Source organism: Channa argus, chromosome 19 (assembly GCF_033026475.1).
Source record: "Channa argus isolate prfri chromosome 19, Channa argus male v1.0, whole genome shotgun sequence".
Taxonomy (NCBI): Eukaryota; Metazoa; Chordata; class Actinopteri; order Anabantiformes; family Channidae; genus Channa; species Channa argus.
In genome coordinates, this window is record NC_090215.1 from 15,852,497 (window position 1) to 15,878,328 (window position 25,832).

At 40.4% G+C, this 25,832-nt stretch overlaps 1 protein-coding gene across 6 annotated transcripts; it reads left to right on the top strand.

Annotated features, from left to right (window-relative positions):
• Positions 1-3,423: 3,423 nt before the first annotated feature.
• cdh19 (cadherin 19, type 2) lies at positions 3,424-25,832 on the top strand. Of its 6 annotated transcripts, none has more exons than XM_067486624.1 (14): positions 3,424-3,564; positions 3,659-3,721; positions 7,980-8,357; positions 8,503-8,797; positions 10,026-10,145; positions 12,637-12,804; positions 13,796-13,986; positions 15,736-15,989; positions 17,270-17,406; positions 18,584-18,705; positions 19,370-19,487; positions 22,059-22,310; positions 23,322-23,373; positions 23,970-24,110. In XM_067486624.1, the coding sequence occupies exons 3-13, from the start codon at positions 8,130-8,132 to the stop codon at positions 23,336-23,338; spliced, it is 1,902 nt and encodes a 633-aa protein (XP_067342725.1). In that variant the 5' UTR covers positions 3,424-3,564; positions 3,659-3,721; positions 7,980-8,129; the 3' UTR covers positions 23,339-23,373; positions 23,970-24,110. The 6 variants fall into 6 exon arrangements, with proteins under 6 accessions (XP_067342725.1, XP_067342726.1, XP_067342721.1 ...); XM_067486625.1 differs by having other exon boundaries at positions 23,325-23,373; XM_067486620.1 differs by lacking the exon at positions 23,322-23,373 and having other exon boundaries at positions 23,970-25,832.

The following is a 25,832-nucleotide window of genomic DNA, read 5'->3' on the forward strand; positions in this document are numbered from 1 at the left end:
AGATGTGCCTCTAACATGACGAAGCCTGAACAGCTCAGTACTTCATCTCTTGTGAACCTGTGAACTTTATATTGAGATTAGTAGAGTTATGTTTGATTCGAAAATAACTTGCGTTTCAATTAGATATTTAAAGCATTCGTCACGAGGGCAGAATAGTGGGTAAAATGTGAAGAAGAAGAATCAGTTTAATCTTCCTTTGGTGCCTCCTGAAAGGAGAATGATGTCTTCGCTGATAGTGAATAATACGGGCTTTAAGTAAGCTGTATATCACCATTATAGCTTACATTATTTATACAAGATGACATCCCGGGGAATGCTGATTTGACCAAACTCACCTTTATCTTGTTGCAAATATGCTGACCATTAGTCGGTGGCCATTATTCGACGGCAATGAAATGTCACCAGAGACTGAGAGATAGACGGGTTCACCGCTGTGTTCCGAGGGACGAAGAGAGCGGGAATGTAAATAATTCTTGCCGGCACTAAACCATAGCTTTCATCTCTGGTGTTCTTTTGCAGTGGTCCACACTCCATCATTATAATGAGGGAGGCTCAATTAGACAAGGTCTACAATGGGGGTTTTAAATGTCACAGTGCAGGTCCTGACATTTCTCTGTTTGATATGAAATCAGAATGGGAGTCGTGGAGTTCACAGAGAGAACTAATCTCAACTTCCATAATAACAAAAGTCCACCCTGTCACAAAGCTCCGAGGGAAGGCTGCTGCGGCCACTTTGGAGACATTTAAACCCAACAACTAGTTTGGCCCTCTTGGAGCCTTCTTTAATTGAATCTATTAGCATTGTTTAGGCTTGTAATTAGTCCTTGGAGGTTAGCATTTTACGAGATGAATGCAATGAATGCTCTTTGGGTATTTTTTTCCAAAAAGGTTATTTGTTCATTAAACTAAAAAAAGACTCAGAAATGACTAAACTTTCAACTTGTGGTAATTGGAGTGACCACAATTACCAACAGGACCGCAGTGGCGGATACATCGTATCAACCTCACAGATTTCCGAATGGTGTTTTTTCAGCCCCTCTGTGATCCATTAAGCAAACTTTACACTTGTGCAAAAACACTGGGATCTTTTAGCTTTTTTTTTATCCCATTCTTTGCAGAAACATCTTGTCCCGGGAGCTCACCAGGTTTTTTGCACATTACACATTTTTACCATTTCACACTGGACACATACTTATTATTATTATTTCTTTGTAATTTCAGTTTATTATAATAATTCAAAATATTTAGGTAAATAAGAAAATATGTGAATTAAGTTAACAACCTAGTAGCAATTGAATTCAATTCAATTCAACTTTATTTATATAGCGCCAATTAACAACAAAGTCATCTCAAGGCACTTTACATAATAAAGTCCAGACTATACAAGTATGTAGAGGCAACTCAACAAATCCCCTTTGAGCAGGCCCTAGGCAACAGTGGAGAGGAAAAACTCCCTTTAACTGAAGAAACTTCCAGCAGAACCAGGCTCAGGGTGGGCGGCCATCTGCCTTGACCGGTTGGGGGGAGTGGAAAGTGAAGAGAGAGAAAAAATAAGCTCAGTTGCTTGTCAAAAATATTAACAGGCTAAGCACAGAGACTTGTTCCGACACATACAGTACATCGTTTGTCCCTAACTTCTCTGACCTTCAGATGCATTTGTGCAAAGAGTGCCCATATGGTGGTAGGTGTTAAACATGCACTTGTTTGCAGTTTGGCACCAAAATGATGGCTGGCACAACACAATTTCGCTTCCAAAACAGTCAAAAATCCTAAATTACAACTTTGAAAGGATAGCGGTGTTACATTAAGTAAAACTGGTTATGTTCAAAATCACTGCTTCCTTAACATTTCATTACAAGAAAGATTCCCACTGGGCTCAAAAGTCCTCTGTTTTGTTAACCCAATCATCCATCCCGACATCCACTGTGCAAATTTTATGCCTGTAAATGTCAATAACCAAGGCCCCGCCATACCTGGCTGACCTCCTACCACAACCCTGCCACCTCCCGCCACCTTCGATCCTCTCACTCCAATCTCCTCACTCTCACCTTCAAATTCAAGTCCCGTACCTTGGGTGCTGGAGCCTTCGCCATAGCTGCCCTGCCCTCTGGAACTCTGTCCCTCCCCTTATTTAATCCGCAGACTCTCTGCAAAACATCAAAAAACAACTCAAAACTCACCTGTTTACCAAAGCCTGCCATCCCCAGTTACCCCTTCCTGGTTTTCCTTATCTGTTTTTCGGTGTACATTGTGTACGTATCGTGTGTGTAACTAATGTAAAGCACCTTTGCATTCAGAAAAGCACTACACAAATTTTATGTATGATTATTATAATTCTTATTAAATACTATTTGATTGTCTTATTACACAATAGCCACCAGATATCACATAACTATAATACACTTGTAGTACAATATAAACGCCCTGTAGAGGCAAGTGTCCTTTTTGACACGGGCCAATGCAGCGTGGATCACCCATCAAGCCGTCAACCCACCACCCACGTGTTTGACACAGATTCAAACAAATGAACCCTTACAATGGTGAGAGAGAAATTGAAAAAAGCACACACAGATACAATCGAGCTCTGGGTACTAGATGACCTTTTTTTTTTCCCGGGTGACATCCAAACACACACTTTCTACCATCATATCACAACCTACAAGCTAAAGTCAATGTGGGTTTATATGATGTGCTTACAGATGAAAGATGACATTCAGTGTAGTTTCATTTTACACCAAGAGTAAATAAAAGCCTTTGGGGTAATAAATGTGCTAAAAAATATTATTTTATGTATGTTATAGTAACTGCAGACAGTCGTGTTTGAGACCCAGGGATGTGGTACAAGAGTGTGAAAAAAGCACTGTACTTTTTTTTCACCTGTATATGATGGATTTGGATTAACCCAAATGAATCCAATGAGTCATTTTTTTATTGACTTCATTTCAAAACACTGATCTAAAATAAAGACTAAATTGACTGAGCCATGTTTCCATCACAGCCTCCACAAGCGGAAGTAGTAAAGCCCAGAGTTCACCCACTTTTTCTAACCAATATAGCCCTGATCACTGGAACAAATAAACAACTGGGAGAATGTGTACAACTAACAATATCACCACCGATTTTGCAACTTGGTGTCATGAGAGGTCAGTTCTTGAATGTGACCATGTAAGGACGAGGCACGCAGAAACAACACGCTCTCTCGGCTTGAATGTCAAAAAACAGACTGTTGCTGTCCTGTCATGAGCAGGCATAGTGGTCTTACAGTGGATGAATTACCATCGCCTCCATTTTCCAGTCCGATTCTAATAGGCACTGGATTGTTAACGGCAACAGGGAGAAAAGAACAGGGAGGGCAAATAGATAGAAATGCATTTGTAAGTCTGGGCTGTGACTATTTGCATGGCGATGAAGGCCCTGAGTGTTCTGCACTGTTCAAATGTGAGCCTCAGACAATACAGCCTGTGTTTGTTCTTCCCCAGGAAGTTTGAGAAGGCTAGAAAAGGGGAGAAGACGAAGAAGAAGAAGAAGAACAGGGGTGGTCGTCAGCCGAGGGGATTACACATTGTGAGAACCGCGCACTTTAGCTTCTGCTATTGTTGTGACTGAATTGCTTTCCAGTACCAGGGTATTTAGTTAAGCAGATTATGTTTCTTTTCAGATGATCTCTTGTGATGGCGGCTGGTAGCAAGTGACTCTGGGGACAGCAGCATCACACAAACAGGTGGGTGTGGTAATGGATACATCCTATAACACACAATGTTTAATATGTGAACTGGATGCAGTTTTAGGTTTTGGACAGGATAGGATAAGCATCAGGCTAAAATTCAGAATAAGATGAAATGATAATTTTTGCACTTTTTACGAGGGCTCAGCACAGTTGCACCTTCTGACTGGGAACAGCTTTTTAAACAGTTAAAGAAATAATTTAACGTGGATTTAATTTATGGAACAAAGTAGTCTGTTTGTGGAAAAACTTTTTTCATTAATTTCAGAATTGACCATTTGAGGTCTCCTCATTGTAAATCTGAAAGTTTCTTCATTGGAATAAACACTTTCTTTTTCCTTCTCCTATTGAGTAACTGACCTGTGTACTGGCCCATAGTACACTGCAACAAAACACGAGCTTTCACCGCATTCCACCTTTAGAAAACTGAGTGGGAAAAAAAAACTCAAGTCAGATATTATTCAAATCGTCTTGTAATGATAGATTCCACGGTTTCCATGACCTTTCTTTGGCCGAAGACTTTCAAAGAAGTTTCCAGTCAAATAGCTTGTTTATCACTTATTTTTGGTCCAGTTATTCAAAGGCAGCCACTGCAGCATATCATTGGCATATGGGGAATCAAAAACCTTGGTAAAATGTCTTAAAACTGTTAACACCACATTGCATTACAACATGAACGTAGAGACTATGGGGGTAAACAGGACCGAAGAGCAGTTTTGCCTTTTGAATGCAGTCAGTATTGAGAATGCAAATGTCAGAACTTACTTGAAACTTGGTATAAAACTTTCTAACAAACTTTTTATCACCATAATTAAGTCTTCATGACTAATTATCTCATAGTTCAACTTTTCTGTTCTATCCTTTAATGATAACTTTGGCAGAATCAGTTAATTGTTTCGAATTAAGAAAGAAAGGAGACAAATAAGAGGATGTTGTGCTCCTGCTGATAAATGTCAGTGGAAACTCCTGACTCTTTGCCGAACAGTAATGATTTCCACTCGTGTACATAATAAAATCAGACAAATTACTTACTAACAAGTACATGATGGCTTGACATTCCCCTGTTGTTCTAGCTCAGTCTCTGGATTCATTTGAGGTCCTGAATTAGAAAACATAAACTACATGACAGTGTAATTGTTTCACAGAGCTGAACAGTAAACAACAGGTCCCACGATAGGCTCCCAAATGACCAATTAAGGACATTTCATTGTGGAAGGGTGATTTTTAAGAAGCAAGGCTTAACAGATAGATTCTTTTTTTTTTTTTTTCAGGATTTGTAAGGAGGTGTAGTTAAATGAGAGATCCCAGTCTATATTTGGATCCACTGTCACATTTTTGGGCTTCACACGTTTGAATATATTTCCCATTTCTTTTCGCATTTACACGTCAGAAGATTTAAGCATGACAAATAACCCGACTAATGGCCGTATAAATTAGCATTACTGTGAAGCCAACGCCAGCAGTGCGTGTTGATATTGACACGTCAGCCGCAATGTCAAGCCGAAGCTGCTCTTTCTTTATTGTTGCCGTCCAACATTTGCGTTGGCACATTAGACACATTTTAATGGCATCCTGGATCCATTACTACAACAGAGCGACATTTTATTAGCCCGAACACATCACCATATAAGAAAATAATGTGATGGTCTTGGAGCATCTAATGCTTAACATTGTGAGACCGCAGCTCATTGTCATTCTGTCATGTGGTAGAGTAGCGTACTGTACATACAGGCTACAGGAGGTCTGCTGGAAATGGGAGGAAGGCCTATTAGAGGTAATGAATGGCTGTCAACCACAGGGCACTCTGCATGTACTGCATGTCATGTAGAAATGAGAATTTCTTTTGATAAGAGAAGACTGACCATGGAGTTCAGTAGTGGTTCTTTATATTTTTAGCTTTTCTTCATTTGTCTAATAAGGTCCGCACTTCTAAGTGACGACTGATTGATTCGCATTATTAAATGCTTATGGGGAGTGGCTCTCCTGCAATACTGGATCCTTTCAAAACCAGACCTTGGCAGGGTCACCATTATTATCAAGCACTCTCACGACAGCTGTCACACACGGACATGTGTTTTACTTTCTCCCCAACACCTCTCCTATTCACAGGCCTGGAGCTGGGAATTTTTCGGCATACCCATTAGTTTCCCAGAGTTGCATCACTTATTCCTCGAAAGGCCCATCTTGTTAAATTGGCACCTAAACATCTGTTGACCTGTGCACTATTCCAGCCACATCAGTTAAGCATCGTGCCCCCGGGACGATTTTTTTTTTTTTTTAAGCACGACTCCTTGGCATGTTGGCAGCTGAGCAGTTGCTCAGAGTAACATCATTGAGGGCTGTTGTCTTGTTTTGGCTCAAGGCGTTCAGTTTGGATGCGCGCTTGGCCGCTCTATGAAAGACCATAATAGCTCACGATTCACTGGCCACTAATTGGAATGTCACTCCACAATGCTCGGAGATATGACTAGGCCCCGTATTGACATACATAAGCACAAACACATACTCTCATTCACGTTCTGTATTGAAATTGAATTTCAGAAATGAAAGCCTGTATCAGTAATTGATTTTACCAGCTCATTACAAATGGGTCTTGACAGCTAATTTACTTTTACAAGATTAAACATGAACATTATGAGCTGTTAAAGCATTAATACTGCAACTACTCTAACTGCTGAAACAACTTCCTGCAATATATATTTTACATTTCCACTGAGACCACCCTTGCTAAAAAGCAAGCACTTGTGTTTCGCTGCACTTTGGATTAAAGCGCCCACATTGTGGGACTGTATATGTTATGTGCGGATATTACAGTGTCAAAAAAACTATTAAAATCCTTTAGACTTACGGCTGCTGTGACTTCTGACCCTTAATAACAACCGATCCCACTGAGCATATGGTTTGCTGCTCAACTGGAGAGCAGTATAAAGTTAGGTTTCATGCCTAGACAAATAATTTGTGTTGCTATTCGTTAAATAAAGACCTGAAGACGACGAAAGTTTAGCAAAGTGAAAGAACGTCGACAGTTTAGAGGCAAACACACCTACACTCTCAAGAAAAAAATGCTGTAAATCTATTATCTGTTCACATGTAAAATTGCTGGTTTAATCTTTTTGACTGTGAGATGTAAAACAACATTCAAAATGACACCACATTTGATCCCTGTGTATCATGTAAAGTGAGGAATTTGTTGAACTGTATTTGTGTGGTCCTAGCCAATTTGCGGTCTTGTTTGACTTTCATTGTCCTTACACTCTTCACCCTGATCTTGGTTCACATTATAATTGGTGCATCGATTCAGCTCATAGTTTGTCAGAGGCATGTGTGTCTCTGTTTTCCATGTCTGGGAAGACATTGATCTAATTAGAAGTCTTCATTAGTCAGCTGCAGAGTGCAGTGTCATGCTTAAGGAATGATGTTCAAGCCTGCCCCCCCCCCCAGCAAAACACAATACAGGGCCTTGTCTGAATTCAAAACAGAGGGCTGTTTTCAGCAGCCTCTGCAGGACCACAGGATGCGAGACCAAAAAAAAGGGAAAGCTCGAACAAAGGGCTTGTTTTTATTTATTTATATTTCGGAAAGATGAAATCCTTCTCTGGCTTTCTGTTACACATCATAGACACCACGACTTTAATAACACCTGGCGGTTTCAATAGTGGACCGGGATCAGCACGCACACACACAGAATCACGGCTGCAAATTGGTCACGCTGACCTCTGTCCACCACAAGATTAACGCCCCGAGGTGGTGTTAAACTTGTGGCTGAACACTGCATACATACATGCATACATCTATAAACTCTCACATCCCTGTAAGAGGAGCTGAGCCCCTTCACTGATGAGCCCATAGATTCTAAACCGTATGTCAAATGTGTATTTTATGGTAAGAATTTTATACAGTACAGTATATATTACTCCTTCGTTGTTATGACTTCTTTCCACTTTTAGCCACCTTTTCACTATTTATCCAGCACTTTTAGCTAATTGGAATAATCACTCATAAAGAAGGTTAGTCATCTTTTTTGAGTTGCAGGCTTACTCCCCAAGTTTAAATCCTCTTTCTTATATTTAAAACAAAATGTTTTTTCATAAATATACATATAGGAATTGTCGGAAACTAGTACAAATCTGTCGTAAATCACTCGTACCTATAACTAATTTCACTCTCAGCTTTCGGGTTTAACTAGAATAATACAGACTTCTGGGCAAGCTAATTGAACTGCAGCCATTAATTAGATTGTTAACTTTTGTTTCAGAGACCATGAACCTACACGCAAACCACATCATAACAAGGTGGGACACAGCACTGCCTGGATCATGAATTACTTTACTGCCGAATGAAGAATTGCTAGCACCTGACCAGTGACACCTCTATCTGCCCATTATCCACGGGAAGTGCAGAGGAAATGCATGGATGGACAGTAAAAATGAGCACTCCCAGTGTTTTGGCCACGGTGTCGTTGTTTTGTATTATTACTGGCGGGGCGCTGAGTGATATGAGAGGTACTCCGGCTCTGGAAGCCCAACAATTGGCCCAGGGGTCCGCTCATCTCCACCGTCGCCTGAAGAGAGGCTGGATCTGGAAACAGCTGTTTGTCCCAGAGGAAGATTCCACTCCTCGTGTTATTGGCCAGGTACCGGCACAGATTGAATGTCCTCCATGTCCTTGATATGGTACTTTGCTTTAATGTGTGTGTGTGCAAAATGCATGTTTTTCTCCAGTTACCACAGAAAAACATTTAAAGAAATTCAAGCTTCCCCTTTTTTTTTATTTTGCAGCTCAAATCAGACTCTGATCGAGGGGAGTTTTCTATCAAATATGTATTGTCAGGAGAAGGAGCTGGAGACGTGTTTGAGATAGATGAACTATCGGGTGAGATCCGGACGCTGAAGAAGCTTGACCGTGAGGAAAAGGCCTTTTACGTCCTTCAAGCCCAGGCTATCAACAGGAAGACCAACGAACCAGAGGAGCCCCAGTCTGAGTTTATCATCAAAGTGCAGGATATCAATGACAATGTCCCCCAGTTCCAGAATGAGCCGTATGTGTCAAGCATCCCAGAGATGTCTCCAATTGGTACGTCAGAGCAAGCTGGGGGCAAAGTGCTAATTAGCAAATGTTTGCACGCTAACACAGTAAACTAAGAGAGAGAACATGATAAATGTTGGACCTGATCAATATGAGCATTTTCTTATTGTCACTGTGGGAATTTAGTGGAATACACAGCTGACTGTCTTCCTGTCTTTTACTTTTTATGGAGGTGTACTGGACCTTTTATGCTGCCGAAACAATGATATTATTCAAAAGCTAGTTCTGTAGCTATTTTTTCATGATCGGTGTGTCTAACAGGAAATTACCCTTTTTTTCTAAAGCTTTAGACACGCAGTAAAAGCATGATTGTTTTTTTTTGCTTGTTTGCGTTAAAGTTTTTTATTGTTTCTGCAAATGCACATTTAAAATGAATTTTCTTAACTTAAATCCTGACTGAAAATGACAAACAAAAGGTTATATATGAGTGTCTATCATCTGTCCCCATTCAGGAAGTAAAAAGTATTAAGGTCGCTATCATAGAGCTTGGATTCCTTTATGGAAAATAATGCAATTACAAATAGTGGCCTTTTCCTAACACAAACATTTCCATTTCAATTTATATGCAATCTGCTTTTGTAGCACAATATTCCTATAGTGATAAATCATAATGTAATTGACTAAGAAAGTGAGAGGGAAAGGTTGGAATGGATGCCGATGGAGAGAAAAGAGAAAGAAATGCTGCGTTAAATCCCTTGCTGTTGTTTTTTTCTAGGGAATAAAAAAAGACGAGATAGAAAAGAGGAAGATTGGAGAAAAAGATGCTGTAGAGCAAAGTGAGGAGAAAGACGTGGTCTGCAGGGAAGAGGATACTAGGTGTGTAAAATAGAGGAGGAGATGAATCAAAAGCACGGGGACAGAAAACGAGGAGCAGGTGAATGGAGAGCTGTTGCTATAGGGCTAGAGAGGCTGTCACACACACGTGCACAGTCTCAGTGAGTTGGGGAAAAGGCCAGTCCTGCTTCCCTCTCCCACCTCCCCAACCATTACCACTTTGTCAACATCGCTCCTCCGACGCAACCTCCTCTTACCCTACCTCGACCTCAGCCCCTCCTCCCTCTTCCATCCCCCCCCTCCCCCCCATTGAGCCAGACAGACAGAGCCTGCAGGACTGGGGCATAATCACTTTATTTCCCTGTCGACTGGAACTGCTGCCTGAGCTAACTCTCACTGTGTGATCCGCTCCCCCCCCCCCCCCCCCCCCCCCCCCCTACAGGGACCACAGTGGCCCAAGTGACAGCCACAGATGCTGATGATCCCACGTTTGGAAACAGTGCCAAGCTCATCTACTCCATCCTGCAGGGGGAGCCCTACTTCTCTGTGGAGCCAAAGACAGGTAGTGCTGCAGCCGCGGGGGCTTTTTGGTTGAACTCTGTACAGATCTCTCAAAAAGCATGCACCAGAGATTTGACTGTGAAGAAACAAAGCTTACATTTATAACAAGTGTGCTTAAAGGAGACAGACGGGCTCAAATGTTTCCAATTTCAAGATGTTAAGCCAAGAAACTTTTGCGTTGTTTTGCATTTGTCCCTCGGGTCCTAGTCCCGTTTGACATGTCAGACACTTCTTCTCAAAAATTCTGAGAAGAATTCCCCTGACAACTTTATCTCTTAAAACTACTGTTGACAAATTCTAGCTACTTTTTAAGCCACTGGGAAGGACTACGATTTTTTTTGTGTGATTCAGAGGTCAGTTCCAACACTTCCCACACACATTGCTGACCTGAACTGTAAAGAGTCTGGGGAGGGCATTATCGACATTGAAAAGCTAAAAAACAAAAAAAAAAAAACACATTTAAATGCAAATAAACACAATCTGGGAGAGGGCAAATATGACTTTTAAGGAGCCAATTCTTAGTAGGCAGCAGTTGAGTGCAGACCACTATAAGTTTTTATCTTGCCCATTGCTTCAGTTAACAGTGACAATAAGTCTAGAAATATTCAGTAATGTTCTCTCTTTTTTATTGAATGAAAATTTGAATCTCTATTTTTTACCCAAACACTTTCACACTTTACTCATTAATTGCGATGAAATAAAGGTGTTAAAGAATATGAAGGAGCGATCGTCAACATACTCGACAAGTAACAAGCTCGGTATGTTTTCAGAGTTAAATTAATGACCAATCAATAACATTTTAAGTGACTTTTTGTTTTTAGGAAATTACTTAAAACCTATACTGTAGTTTATGTAGTTGTCAAAACTCCTGATGTTTTAAAAATACCAGAAAAATAAATTGCAGCTGATTCAATCCTGTTGATTAATTGTTTGCTGAAAACTGCAATGTTGTAAACCGAGCCTTGTATTCTAAAGGAAACATTACGTTTCGTGTCCCGTTTGTCATTTCTCAGTACGAAAGAATCGGATGAAAGCATTGAAAGACAAAGGCAAATAGATGGTTTTTATGAAATACAAAGAAAAAAACACCAGCTCTATCCTTGGAAAATAAATGATGTTTTTTTTGGCATTGTTACATTGCCAGGTGCCTTATAAAGCTCTACAAGATGCTGCGTGATGTAAGTCATACAATGATAGTTACAGTAGCTGTCTAGAAATTGCTCTTGGTGGACGGCTGATGAAAAGCTTATGATTACTCAGTGCTTAAAATGATGACTTCCAAGGCAAAAATAGCATCGACATTTGCCAGTCTAATTCTCCTAATTCAAATTGTTCATCTGTTTACAGTTGCCCACAAACTCTATTTTGGCCACACAGACAAAACGTGTCATCTAAAAGGCCTTTTAATAGTTATTTTTGGAGGGATTAAATTCGCAGAATTGAAGATTGTTGTTGTGCAGTTCTACGGCATAAAAAGCACAGTGCTCTCCAGGACTACTTTAGGCCGACTTTGTTTACTTACATTTGGTGAAATTCTGCATAAGAACAATTCATGAATACACTCGAAGGAAGTATTTAAGTAAGTAAAGGAATATGGAAAGTTTATTTTTCTGCTTCACAATACACATAAGCTTAATGTCTCTAAATTAGGAACATACATATAAACACAAAGGCACAGTCACTACCCAAAGACAAATCTAAACAGATGGGTCTTTAGCTGCTTTTTGAAAAGGTCCACAGAGTTTTGAATGTGGAGTTAGGAAAAGTGAATAACCGCAGCTTGTTAGAAAAACCTGCTGTGGTGAGTTACAGTTTCAATAGATCTCTAACATCCTTAGGTGTCTTACCATGTATAGCTCTAAATCACAAAACGCTGGAATAGGATCCTAAATTTAATGGGAAACCGGTGTAAAGAGATGAGGATCATGAGGATCATGTCCAGCATTCTTGACCACTTGTAAATGATCCAGTAAGGTTTTGCTAAGATAAATAAAGAAGGATTTGCAATAATGTATATTGGAAGAGATAAAAGTATGGATAATCATCTCCATTTTACCACGAGACACAACAAGTCTGAGTTTAGCAAAGTTCCGTAAATGTAAAAAGCAGGAACAGGTCAAACATTGTACATGATGGTCCAGAGTCAGTGCATGGTCAGAATGGCACCAAGGTTTATGACTGACAAAACCTTAGTTTTATCTTTTTTAAGTTGTAGATAATATCAACAAGCTATTTTTATTGCATTTATACAGTCGTAAAATTGATAGTTTTTCAAAATTGTGGCAATTAAAACACATGTATAAATGTATCTTGTGCCCAAGGGGAAGCATGTACAAAGCAAATAAAATGGGACCCAGAACAGAACCCTGGGGGACACCACTTGTCTGTGGTGCGTATGAGCAGGCATAATTTCCTACAGCGACCCACCACCCGATGCTGTCTTTAATGAACCAAACTCTCCCCTGGGCTCTGTCTGTTCCATTCATCTACAGGAATCATAGTGACATCTTGGCCGAACATGGACCGCGAGGCCAGGGAGGAGCACCTGGTGGTGGTGCAGGTGAAGGACATGCTGGGTCTTAGCGGCGGTTACTCGTCTTCCACAACAGTCACCGTCAGCCTGACTGATGTCAACGACAACGGCCCCACATTTCAGCACCGTGAGTCTTTTAAATGATGAACACCAGGCCAAACACACGCACACACACAGGGAATCAATGAGTACAGAGTGTTGTAGACGTTGAAGCATTTATTTGATCACACTTCTCCGGTTTGTGGGGGTGGTTTGTGCTGCCAGCGCTGCACTTGGCTGTACACGTCTTGGTACTCGGCTGGCAGCCGAAATGAACAGGAGCCAGTCGACGAATGAGAGAGAGAGAGGGATAAGTTCTGTTCATCGGCGTGTGCACGTGCAGATGCACTGCCCACTGGATGGATTTAATCATTCACACGTGAAAGGACATTTGTCATGACCTTTGGAAACAAACCCTCCCTCTCAGCGATAAACCTCACTAAATGAATGGCCCCGCAAGAAATCAGTTCTGCAGAAATGAGACACAGAATGATACTTTTAACTATTAATGTCACATTCATCGCAGGTGCTACTGTACGAATTCTATGTTCAGTGAAAAGGGCTTTATAAATATTGTATGGCGACACTTCACTTTGAACTGTGCCCTCTGTTTTGTCACATTATTGCAAATTATTATCAGCGGGGATTGTTTTCAAGAGCAGCTGGATGCCTGTTGAGCTGTGGCAGCCATCCAAATGGAGTTGCTCAAAGACACAATCATATTTTCTCATCTTCTTATTAGACTTAGGCTGGGATTATGTGGAGCTGCCACAACTTATCTGTGACACGCACAAATTGACCCTCCACCACAATGTTCCCCCTTCTTATCGCTTTACACACTAGCAGAATCTCTAGACTAGCTATTAACAACTTACTGTCAGGTTCTGTTGGCAATGTTTCAGTGGAGAAACTTTTTTTATTTGTTGTTTTTCTGAGAACTGTGAATTCATCATTTTAAAACTACCAATTTGGTATCTTCCAGATTTTGTATTCCTTTAAAATCCTATTTCAGTGTTTCAATGTGCAGGCTAATGGTGTCAACATGAATGTTTTTTTAAAAGCCATCCTTGTCTCTTCAGACATGTACAACTTCGTCATCCCGGAAAATGCAGCTGTGGGCACCACAGTGGGCAGGATTATGGCGAACGATGGAGATATTGGCATCAATGCTAGAATGACCTACAGCCTGGAAGATGATCTAGAGGGAAGCTCCACGTTTATCATCAAGACAGACCCAGTGACACAGGAGGGAGTTGTTCTGCTAAACAAGGTTACATATGCTTGTCCATTCTTTTATTAATTGATTGATTATACACAGGCAACAACTACAACAAAAAAATTAAATGATTTCTTTAAATGAATAATCTTTACCAGGCCAGCTTGTCTCAGTGATAACACATAGTCACACACTTGGCAGAAGCCTCAATATGGACTCATTTTCATACCGCAGGCGCACCGAATCTTAGTCCATATGTGCATAATGTGCATGTCAGCACAGAAATTAATTATGGTTAAATCATTCAGTCAGCTTTGTTTCAAAGAAAAAGATGTAGAAACTTTGGTCTATAATCACGATACATACATGATACAATAATGCCAATTTTCAGTTGACAGAAAGGAAAACACGCAGTTTGTGGTGGAGAGTTCGACACCTGGAAACTTTGAACAGAATCTTATTCCACTGTAGAAACATGGCTGAGGGCAGGGTGTGGGGGCAAATACAGGGTCAATGTGCAGCCATGTTTGTCCACCTTTTGGCAAACATGTAGAATTCTGCAGGTGCCAAGTGCAGGTATCATTGAGAATGTTCAGCTGAAGTTTAACTTGTTCTCTTCCCAAAGGTGTTGTTGTGTTATTCGACAAACTTCTAGCCGTAGTTTGACATTTTGGTAAATGCTTCGCTCTCTAGCTGATGGCTCGACGAAAAGATTAATACAAGTCTCGATGTTGTGCCTTAAATAAAATCCTAGGCAACGGTTACAAAAAACAGCTCAGTTTAGCACAAAGGCCAAAACGGTTGCTCAGCGTTAAAAAAATCTGCCTTCCTAGTTAACATGTTGTATAATCTGTAAAAAACAAATTATAATATTGACAAGTTACAGTTTTATAGAAGGTTGTGTTTGTGTGTAACCTTAAACCATATGCTACACAGGCTAGAAAGTTAAGCAAATCAAAATAATTCTCAAAATTTCAACTGGCTGCTATGAGCAATGCGCTTTGTTTTACTGGCACACTGCACAAACTTGGGGCTCACAAAATGCTGTGACTGTAGCTTGACAGGCTGACGTTCCTCCGCTCGGTGCTAAATAAAACTTTAAGTGAGTACAAGTTCACAACAAGTGCTTCTCCCTTTCAGCAGGAGAATGCAAATGGTGGGATGCTGGGGGTTGTTTGTCACCTAGAAAGCTTTGAAAAGTTATTAATTGACTGGACTGGACCATGTGTGTGTCAGAAGGCCTGCGGTTGAGCTCTAAGTGGGTGAACCTGTGGCAAATTATGTTTAATGATTGTTTCTTAGATGAAAGTACTCAATTACAGAGAGTATTTGTGTAGACAGTCTCTTGATTGTCTTAGGCTTTTGCTCTATACCATGTTTTCACGACAGGCTTTTCCTTCATAGCACAAGATATTTCAATTTAGATGCAGGGATAATGAAATAAAAAAAATAAAGAAAAAACACACACACACACACACATTATTGACTGTCTGAATCATTTTGGGAACACTGTAATGGTTTGCATGCTGTTTTCTTATTACTAACATCATAACGTTAATCAAAAACACAGCATTATTTAAGTGCATCCTCACAGCTGGTAACGTATTGACATTGACTAAACAACTTACCATCGTGTCCAGCTCTCAGTGGAATATTCATCTGTCTTGAGCACAAGTTGGCAAAGCATATTTGAAAAGCGATTACTCTTTAAGTTTTTCCTAATGATGATGAACAAGGTGTTTTCTGCTTATAACAGCAACAGCATATAGTATGAATTATAAAAAGTGTGTCATTCCTTTGCAGACTTTGGACTACGAGACTAAGAGGCGATTTGTCATGGCTGCAGAAGCTGTTAATGATCACGTGGACACTCGGTTTCTGCCTCTGGAGGAGTTCGCCGACAGGACATCACTCAAGATTTTTGTGGAGGATGTGGACGAGCCTCCCGTCTTTCTCTCGCCCGTCTACGAGTGGAAAGTTCCCGAGAATGCAGCGGTGGGAACTGTAGTTGGCAGCGTTAGTGCCAGAGACACCGACACAGTCAATAATCCCATCAGGTAACGTGAATCGTCTAAACCAGGAAGAATGGCATCTGCCACCCAACTGCCAGCATGGTAATGACGAGGTAGATACCCAGGTTGGTGGGGGGAGGAACATCCCTAGACAGCTTTCTCCACAGGGTGAAAAATCATTCCATTTCAAATAGTGTTACTGCTCCGGTGCATCCATTTTACCCTTGATCTCTGGATACCCTGTACATGGTCATATTTATCTCATATTACTTTAGTAGGAAATGAGCCCTGCTGAATAAATCATGATGATTTTTCTTATACCTCACAGGCTTTTCTATCTATCGCCGTGGTATTATCACAAAGCAACGTGGCTAGGACGAGGGAATGTAATAAAGCACCATACCAGGTAGCATATGGAATTGAGATTTGCAGTAATTTGCAAGTGGGGCACGTTGCAGAGGAGACAGCAGCACTGGTGCCTGTAGTCCATCTCAGCAGAGCTTAAGAGTGGCAGGTGCTGCATATCATCCTCAGTCTAGCGTCTATTACTGTCCCTTTGGTGACAGAGTCTCATTGATTAATAAATTCAGGCTGACATTTTATGGATTTCTACAGTTCTAGTAAATATGATTAAGTTTGCTTTGGACAAATTGGCTTATTTCCTCCGTCATTATCAGCAAAAAAGACTTACAGAAGTTATTTAATGCATCACAGTGTTTGTGGTGCTAATTCACCGTAATGTTACACCACGTTAGCAAACGCTAAGTGTTGAAAAAACACTTTCTAGATCAAGCATGAATTGTCTTGAACAGTAGTTTTATTGTTTATTTTTGCACTTTCAAATTCGAGGATCTCGCTTGTCACACACTATCATGAAGCGAGACATAGAGACATAGACATGTGTCCCATGTCACTGGAGCTGCACCACCTGTAACACTGTGTAAAGACTAATATTCATTTTCAAAAAATACATAGAGTTTCTTTGGTTTTCTGGTGTTTCCCTTCTCTTTGTTTTATTTAGATTTTATTTCATCACTTATAAAAAATAGGGAAAGCCTGCCATCGCATTGAAAATAATTACACTTACCGCAAAAAAAAAAAATCAGCCAAACGGTCTGCAGAGTGTCTGTTGGAGATGCTTTGTTTTCACAGTTTCTGTCGCTGTCACACTAGCTTGTGTGTGCATTCTCTTTGTTGGATATCTGTCAGCAGATTAAAAAATTGAGCAGTTTGCCTAATTAATCTCCCAGTGGCATTGCAGTGTTTTGTTTGCCCAGAAAACAACCTTGCCTGCTAAATGTGTGTCTCCACGATTTCTCTTCCAGATATTCAATTGACAAAAGGAGCGACACCACAAAGGCTTTCAAAATAGACCCAAACAATGGAACTATAACTGTTGCTAAAGCTTTGGACCGGGAGACTACAAACTGGCACAATGTGACTATTGAAGGCAAAGAAACAAGTAAGGACAATTTTATACACCAGCATCTTGCTGATATGTCCAATTCATCGGTCTTTATTCTTTAGGCAGTAATTAGATGCAAAGGGGAACCTAAGAGCCTGTACACTATTGTAAGTACGGTACACTAAAATTAAACTGTTAAAAAAACTGCATGCTAAAAGTATTGAATACACATTTAAAAAAATTAAATACTCAATTAATACTTAAAGATATCAGTCTTTTAAGCCAACAGTTATCAACCATAGATGGAAGTGTTGGCTCAAAGTAAAGTCTGTGTTTGTGTGTTTGTTAAAAAAACCCATCCTGGTAGCTCAGTGGGTGGGCTACCGGTCCCAGGCTACCCCTGAACATAAGTAATGAGTGAGATTAAATTAATTAATACGGCTTTGTAATACTAAACTAAGATCAATAGATGAAAAGTCATTGTTGTTTTTTTTGGGGGGGGGGGGTTTGCCTTAAAGTTTAGAAATAGTTATAACCAAAGTGCGTCCTATTACTGTATTTACCATTACTATTAAAAGGTTAGAAGTACTCAAATACTAAGATAGTTATGGTTAAAAAAATGCATTTTGAGATCATTTCATTTCAGATTTAACTAGTCAAATTTCATTTTAGTGTATCTACTAAACATTTGCTCAAAAGGAGTCTTTAATTTCAATTCTTTAATGTACTATTTTCAATTTTGACTCTGACAAAAGTACAATTTCAGATATGTAAAAAGTTGGAATCACTTTGCTATATCGTCCATTTCCAGCACCCTGGGAACCAGCGAGCATTGATGCTCTCAGTTGTCAAGTTTAGCATCACAAATCAAAATGTAATCGCAGATAAGTTACAGTTCTGACTATTCGCAAAGGCTCTGCAGATATTTTTATTTAAATCCGTTTGCGTGTTAACACGGTTTGCCATACTGGGGCACATCTGACAAAAACAGTTGACAACAACTCATGTAGAGTGATGTAAGCAGTAAATATCATTCTCCGCTGCTCATTCTGCTGTCCGGTTTTAGAGAAAGCCATAAAATGTCACTGCCCTTTTGTATGTGTTTGCAACAGTTGTGATCAAAGGAGATGATACATGTGTCAGTTTTAAGTACTATTTCGACAAAGCTTTTACGAAGCCTTTATGATACATGCACCCAGTGGAATTCAGCAAATGTCTTTGTTCACCACTGCAGCACAGAACCATTTATCCTCCTCTGCGGTGGTGTTCATCAAAGTGCTGGACATAAACGACAACATGCCAAGGCTCGCAAGAGATTACCAGCCATACATCTGTGAGGGGATACAGGCGGGAGAAGTATGTATATTATGATTCACTGATGTTTGTGATTCCCACTACATTTTCAGTAAAGTCCTCAAACATTCTTTTATTCCATACATATTCTTAAGCATTAAAGTGATTTGATTATTGTGCAACTATGCTATTTACAACATTGTCAGCTGCTGAGTGATGGTCAGAATGCCGTATGTCTGAGAAAGTAAAAGTGAACACTGCATATGTACACATGCACCCACGTGCCACTTTATTAGGTACACGTGTTCAACTGCTCATTTACACAAGTATCTCTTCAGCCAATCGCATGGCAGCAACTCAGCGCATTTAGGCTTGTAAGCAACATGTTATAGTTCAAGCCGAGCATCAGAGTATTTTAGAAACTGCTCTTCATAATGCGCAATGAGCGAAATTCGGATGATACAGTCAGAATTTAGTGCATACAACATAAAAGCATGGATTCATTATGCAGAAATCTCCTGCAACTGTGGGATGTTGGCAGCATCAGTATGAATGAAAATCTCTAAGGAATGCTGTCGCACCTTGAAGAATTAAGGAGGTTCGGAACACAAACGGGGGTCCAACAGAGTACTAGCAAAGTGCACCTAATAAAGTGGCCAGAGATTGCATACTTGGGAATAAATTGAATGCTGAAGTTTCCTCACTAACGTGTCTTCGTTTCTCTCAGCTCATCCAGCTGCTCAGCGCCGTTGATCCAGACGACCCGGTGGAGGGACACCACTTCTACTTCTCTATGGTCCCTGACAAGCACATCAATCCAAACTTCACTATCAGAGATAATCAAGGTTACATTCGATTAGACAGTAACTCACATACAGTGCAAGTGTTCACAGCACATTTTGGTTTTTGATGTTACAGCCTTATTCCCAAGTGTATCAAATTCATTATGTTCATTACATCTACAAACTACCCACAACATGAAAGAAGTTCTTTGTAAATGAATTTAAAAAAAAAAATGAAAAAAAAAATCACATGTACATAAATATTCACAGCTTTTGCCACAACACTTGAGCTGGCGCATCCTGTTTCAACTGATCATCCTTGATGTGTTTCCCAAGTTGACTGGAGTCCACCTGAGGGGAAATTCAGTTGACTGGACATGATTTGGTAAAGTGCATGTCTGAGCACAAACCAAGCCATGAACCACCAGGACTGTACCTATAGTGGCCCGGCCAGCCAGACTGAGCGATCCAGAGAGAACGCCCGATGGTCACTCTGAAAGAGCTCCAAAGAGCTCTGGAGAACCTTCCAGAAGAACAACCACCTCTGCAGCACTCCACCAATCAGGCCTGTATGATAGGGTGGCCGGACGGAAACCATTCCTCAGTAAAAGGCAAGTGACAGCCGGCCTGAAGGACCCTCAGACCACGACAGACAAAGTTCTCTTGTCTGATGAAACAAAGACTGAATTCTTTGGCCTGAATGCCAAGGTTCAAGTCTGGAGGAAACCAGGCCCCACTCACCACCTGGCCAATACTAAGTATTCATCCCAGTGAATACGTATGTACATGTGAATTTTTTTGTTTTTAAAGTGTGCAAAGCTGTCAAGCAAACTTCTTTCTCGTTGTCATTATGGGGCATTGTTGTAGAATTTTGATAAAAAATTATAATTTGATCCATTTTGGAATAAGGCTGTTACATAGCAAAATGTGGAAAATGTCAAGTGCCTGCGAATCCTTTCCTGATGCAACGTAGCTCTCTGATCCCATTCATACCTGTAAATTATGTCAGGTGAAAGCAGAATTAGCTTGCTCTACATACTCCAAGCCAACTCCAGGCATTGAGAGCCCCTGTCCTGCTTGTTTGCTGGTTACCTGGATCAGGTGTGTTCAATCAATTCTAAGTGGGTTGAGCAGTGGGTTGAGCATAGCTCCTGGGGCCTGGAGGTGATGGTAACTGCTCTAAGTTTCATTGTGCTTACGGAAAGAGTTGGTAGAATGAAAATATGAATCTACGGACTGCAGCTAAGCTTAGCTTAGTATAAGGACAGTAAACGAGGGGGGAACAGGTAGCTTAGGGATAAGGTTAAGGTTTCCAAATGTGTCTCCTAGCAGCTCACAATTTATCAAGTTACATCAAAATTGTTTTATTCCTACAACATTCACGCATTTTAGAAGGTGATAAAGGCTGTTTTTATACCTTGTAACAAAGCCAGATTGTTTCCCCTTGGATCCAGTCTTTATGCTAAGCTAAACTTTAGGTTCATTTTTGGCATCCAGCCATAATAGTGCAGTTGATCTTCTCATCTAGCTCTTGGCAGGAAAGTAAATAAAGGTATTTTTCAAACTACTGCTTTAACGGGACAGTGCACCCCACAATATTCAGTCGCTCACATATCTTATGGCTCAAATGCTGCAGAGCCTAGTTCTGCATTATAACAGCAAAGCAGCGGGGAAAATATACTACCAACGATAACAGCAAAGCTTGGAAATAGTCCATGGAAAATGAAGGATAGAACAGCTGTCAAATAACACCAAATTTACCGCCACATTGATGAGTCACAGATTTACTGTGCTGCAATAAACAGACAGTTGTTTTACCCTTATTTACAGTCCAAATATAATTAAAAAGCAGAGAGGAAACTAGTTTTCTTCCCTTTAGCTTTCCCTCGTAAAGGAAAGGTGACACGGTACCACGGCGAGATATTCAGCATGAACTAAATACAGAGTGTATCAATATACTTTCAAACAAATTCATACCTGAAAATGACTAATATGAAAGTAGATGAAACAGTATTTAGAGTCGCATTTAGTGGATGTGGGCTGTAGCTTTGCCACGACCTGGAAGAGCAGTCATACAGAATGAATGGAATATACAGTATGTACTCTAAAGGTGTTGTGGAGCACTAGGCTGTAGTTTTTATGTCTGGCAGACTACTGACGTAAGTAAAATTGAAAGAGTATTTACCTTTGTGGTCAGTGGGCAGTCAACCCCTTTCTTAATAGTGTGGAATGAATGAAAATCAATCAAACACGGCTGTTTATGCGTGAAGCAGAGGGATGTTTCAGATAAGTGAGATAATCGTGTCAGATAAGTCAGAGGGAAATGTACAGTATGCTGCTGCACCGTTTGGGTGGTTTATCCAGGCAATCACAGCAGTCCACTCAGCGAATCAAAGGGGAGCACTGTTAATTAAACGCGTTATGCCACAAGGCAGATTGGACCCCCCCCCCCCCCCCTCCAAAGAAGTTATCGTTGAATGCTGTGATGAAGTGTGACACGTGCACACTGACCACGTTACATTAGACGAAGTGCAGGCTTTGACTGATTGCTTGTTTGTTTTGTGTCACGTCCGTTGTTATTTAGCTCGTGTTTAAATTCACACAGGCGGCATGAAACATGTTCCTCTTCCTTAGATAACACAGCCAGCATCGTGGCGCGCAGGAGTACTTTCACTCGCAAGGATCGAACCAAGTACCTCCTGCCTGTGGTGGTGACAGACAGCGGCTCCCCAGCTCTCACCAGCACCAGCACTTTGACCATCAGCGTGTGCAGCTGCCAGCCCGCCGGCCACTGTCCCACAGGAGGGGTGGAGGCGCTTGCTCTGTCTATGGGGGTCAGTCTGCAAACACTGTTAGGGCTCCTGGTCTGCCTGGTCACACTCACAGGTAAACGGGCGGAGTCTTCTCTTGTATTCACATCCTATCTTAGTCCAGAATCAACAAGCGGGATATGCTATAATAATGATTTGCAGTACATGAAGAAATGCATTTGGTGTCTCGGGGCTCTGTGCTATCTGGTGTGGTGTGGCATGTATGTATATGTATGTATATGTATATATATATATATATATATATATATATATATATATATATATATATATATATATATATATATATATATATATATATATATAAATACAATTACCTTACAATTACAATTCATTGCCTTAAAACTGCCTTACTGTTCCAAGAGTTTATGCTGGTTTTTTAGTTATCTGATTTATTACTTTAATGGTATATTTACTACTATGATATATTATATACTTTTTTCTGTCCATTCAGTTTTCTGATAACCTTTTACTACATTTTACCAGTGTGGCAGATGTACATAAAAGCCTGACAGGGTGTTAAAAGATACAGAAATCTTGTAATACAACGCTAACAATGTACCCTCAATGCCAAACAATGTGCGTTTCAGAAATTCTGTATAACCAGATCTCAATTCTCCATAAGGTTGAGAACAGTTCAAGTGTGACCAACAATAGAAAAGGCTGCTGATGTACTTCTCGTTAAGAAGAGAAAATTGCACTTGGAATAAGAATTACAGAGTGTTTACAGAAAATCATCCAGGGGTGCCGTTTCTGAACTCTGGCATTTTCAGATTTTTAGATTGTCAATAAAAACGGCTATTGCAGAAGATTGTTTTTTTGTTTGTTTGTTGTTGTTTTTTTGCTGTGGGTTACAAGTAGTTCCACTAATGATGTAGAGTGAGATTTTTTTTTAAGAGGATATAAACACTGGCAAATTCGAAATATTCTGAACGTCATTCTGAAAACAAGGTGAGCAGCGGCTCACACTCAAGTGTATCAGACTCCCAATATGACTATGGGTAATTCCAAAGCTGAACAAATGACAGTTTCACTGGTATTTTGTTGTAAAACAGTTATTCTTTTTCAGCAGATCTTTTGAGCTAGAGCAGTTCCGCCTCGCAACGTTTTTGGCAAATAGGGTAAGTGTGGTAACAAGCAGGACTTTGGATTAACAAATTTGCACTTTTGTTTGAGTTGCCCGTTTGAAACTCACCAGCGTGCCTTTAACACGTACGTTTAAAATGCTGAGAGCTTGCAGAGCAATGATGTCAGGTAATGAGCATATTGGTTGCAATACATCAGTAGCAATGCCATCCTGGGACATTGATGGGTTTGCATAGTGAAGAGTTTTATTATGACCTCAGCTGCTTTGTGTCCTCCCTGTGCCCATCACATGAAAGATTAATGGCAATACCTGCTATGCTAACATTGTGTCGGATGGAAACACGGCATAACAAACAAACACTCTTTTTGCATTCTGAGCCACATGGAGCAAATGAAAGAATTCTTATGTGTGTAAACTGATGTGTATATATATATAATTCAAAATACAGTCTTCATTTTTAATTCTTGCATCCACAACAAGTTAAAGAAGGCAAATCTGGCTGCTATTACTTTGAGTACTCTTGTACATTCGACATGCATGCTCCATCAGGCACCCCAGTATGCCTTTTTCGCACTAAGCTCATGCCCTGGTGTTTATCTGTAATGATCTCCTACTGCGTTGTGTCTGCAGTGCTGTCTATTCTAATGGTGATGGTGAGGAGACACAGGCGGAAACAGCAGGAAGGGCTGGAGGTGGCGACGGAGCTGGAGCTGCCTGACACTGTGTCGCAGAAGTTGCAGTTATACAGAGACGCAGGGGGTGGAGGAGCAGACCTGGACGTCTGCCAGCCTGTTGTCCCTCTACGCCCCCACCCCAGGAGGAGAGAGAGGAGGCTGAGGAAGGAGGACGTCAGGGCCAGCATACGGATGTCCCTCCGAGAGTCACACCTCATCGGGCCGGAGGATGAGGTCTTCAGGCAGTTTATTCTGGACAGGCTCGCAGAGGCTGATCAGGATCCCTACGTCCCCCCATTTGACTGCCTCAGGACCTACGCATATGAGGGGTCGGGGTCGTCTACGGGGTCTCTGAGCTCACTGGAGTCTTCTACTCTCGAGACTGTACCCGAGCAACCTGCCTCTAATCCCAGACCTCACTTAGTAAGACTTACCCCATGGTACGGTGCTGCAGAGGAGGACACTGTTTTCTGAGGGACTCCTTTGATGTACAATGGTTATTCACTTAATTTTAATCGACAATTAATGTCAATATGACAGAAATATGGCATTGAAAGTTCCTTTGTCAGGGGATTTGCTCTGAGGAAACGTCTGACATGTATGATGAGCTAGCATGGCTCTGCCTTCAGTCTGGCATCAGAAGAACAGGGTCACTACAGATTGAGAAAACAAATAAATGCATTTCCTAAAATATCAAACGTTACTTTGAAAATATCGTCAAACCTGCTTGATTTTTATTTCCTGTAATTTTTGACTCTTCCAACATAAACACTATGACGACATAAGAGGATTTTGAGGCCATGTACAGCTACTTTTGTCTATTATCCATATTTATATAAGGGATTTTTGTGTTACTGTTGTGCAATCAAAAGGTGGTGATTTGTCATCAAGTTGTCATCAAGTTGTCTGCATAAAAACACTGCACATATGCACAAATGCTTTAAACAACATCAATTTATCGACAAGTGACCTTTTGTGGTCCTGCAAATAATGACTGTGCTCTTTAAATATAGCGTGAGTTTAAACTGTGTGATATACAGTCTACTGGATAAACAGCACCTAATCTCCGGACAGACCTACGGCCCACATCGCATCCCAGATCAGACGAGTGGTTTTTTTTAACTTTAAAATTATTGCATTTAAATGTAAAGTCTTTTCTGCCGCTTAGGATCAACCTAACAAACTGAAAGTACAACAACCCAACATTATCCAGTTGCTATTATGATGTCGATGAAAAGCAGCAATAGAAATCATTTGTTGTGTAATGACACTACTTGTAGCTTTATTTTGTTCTCCACCATTTACTATAAAATTATGTTTTCACATACTAACATTTGGCACTTGTATAATATATGATTTGTTGCATGAATGAACATGCAAGTGCTTGTTCGATGTGTATCATCATCCATATACAATAATGTAACAAAGCCACTGAACAGATTAATATATGGAAAATATTTTCTTTTCATTTACAGTCATTTACAGTAAGCTACTACATTCATACCTTATTTCAGCCATGCTCTGAATTAGTCAGCGCATGGGTAAACAGGTCAGTGTAAACCAGAAAGTTAAAGTAAACTCCCAATAAATGTTTTGCGTAACTGTCACTCACATGATGAACAGCATAGACTCAACCAGTGTGCATCTAATTTAAGGGAATGTGAAAAATTTGATTTATGCTGTAGGTAGGTATAGTAGGTATCATGTTTAAATACATAGTCATGTTTCATATTTTGCAGTTTGGCTCATGAGTTCGGACAATATGTGTATTTGTATTTAACATTATGAAATAATTGACCTTAATATATACTTTCATATG

Excerpts from the sequence above, each read along its gene's own strand:
- cdh19 (XM_067486620.1), top strand. The coding sequence starts at position 8,130 with ATGCATGGATGGACAGTAAAAATGAGCACTCCCAGTGTTTTGGCCACG. Across the intron at positions 13,987-15,735 it reads GAGTTGTTCTGCTAAACAAG|ACTTTGGACTACGAGACTAA; the intron begins GTTACATATGCT and ends ATTCCTTTGCAG. Across the intron at positions 19,488-22,058 it reads CACTATCAGAGATAATCAAG|ATAACACAGCCAGCATCGTG; the intron begins GTTACATTCGAT and ends CCTCTTCCTTAG.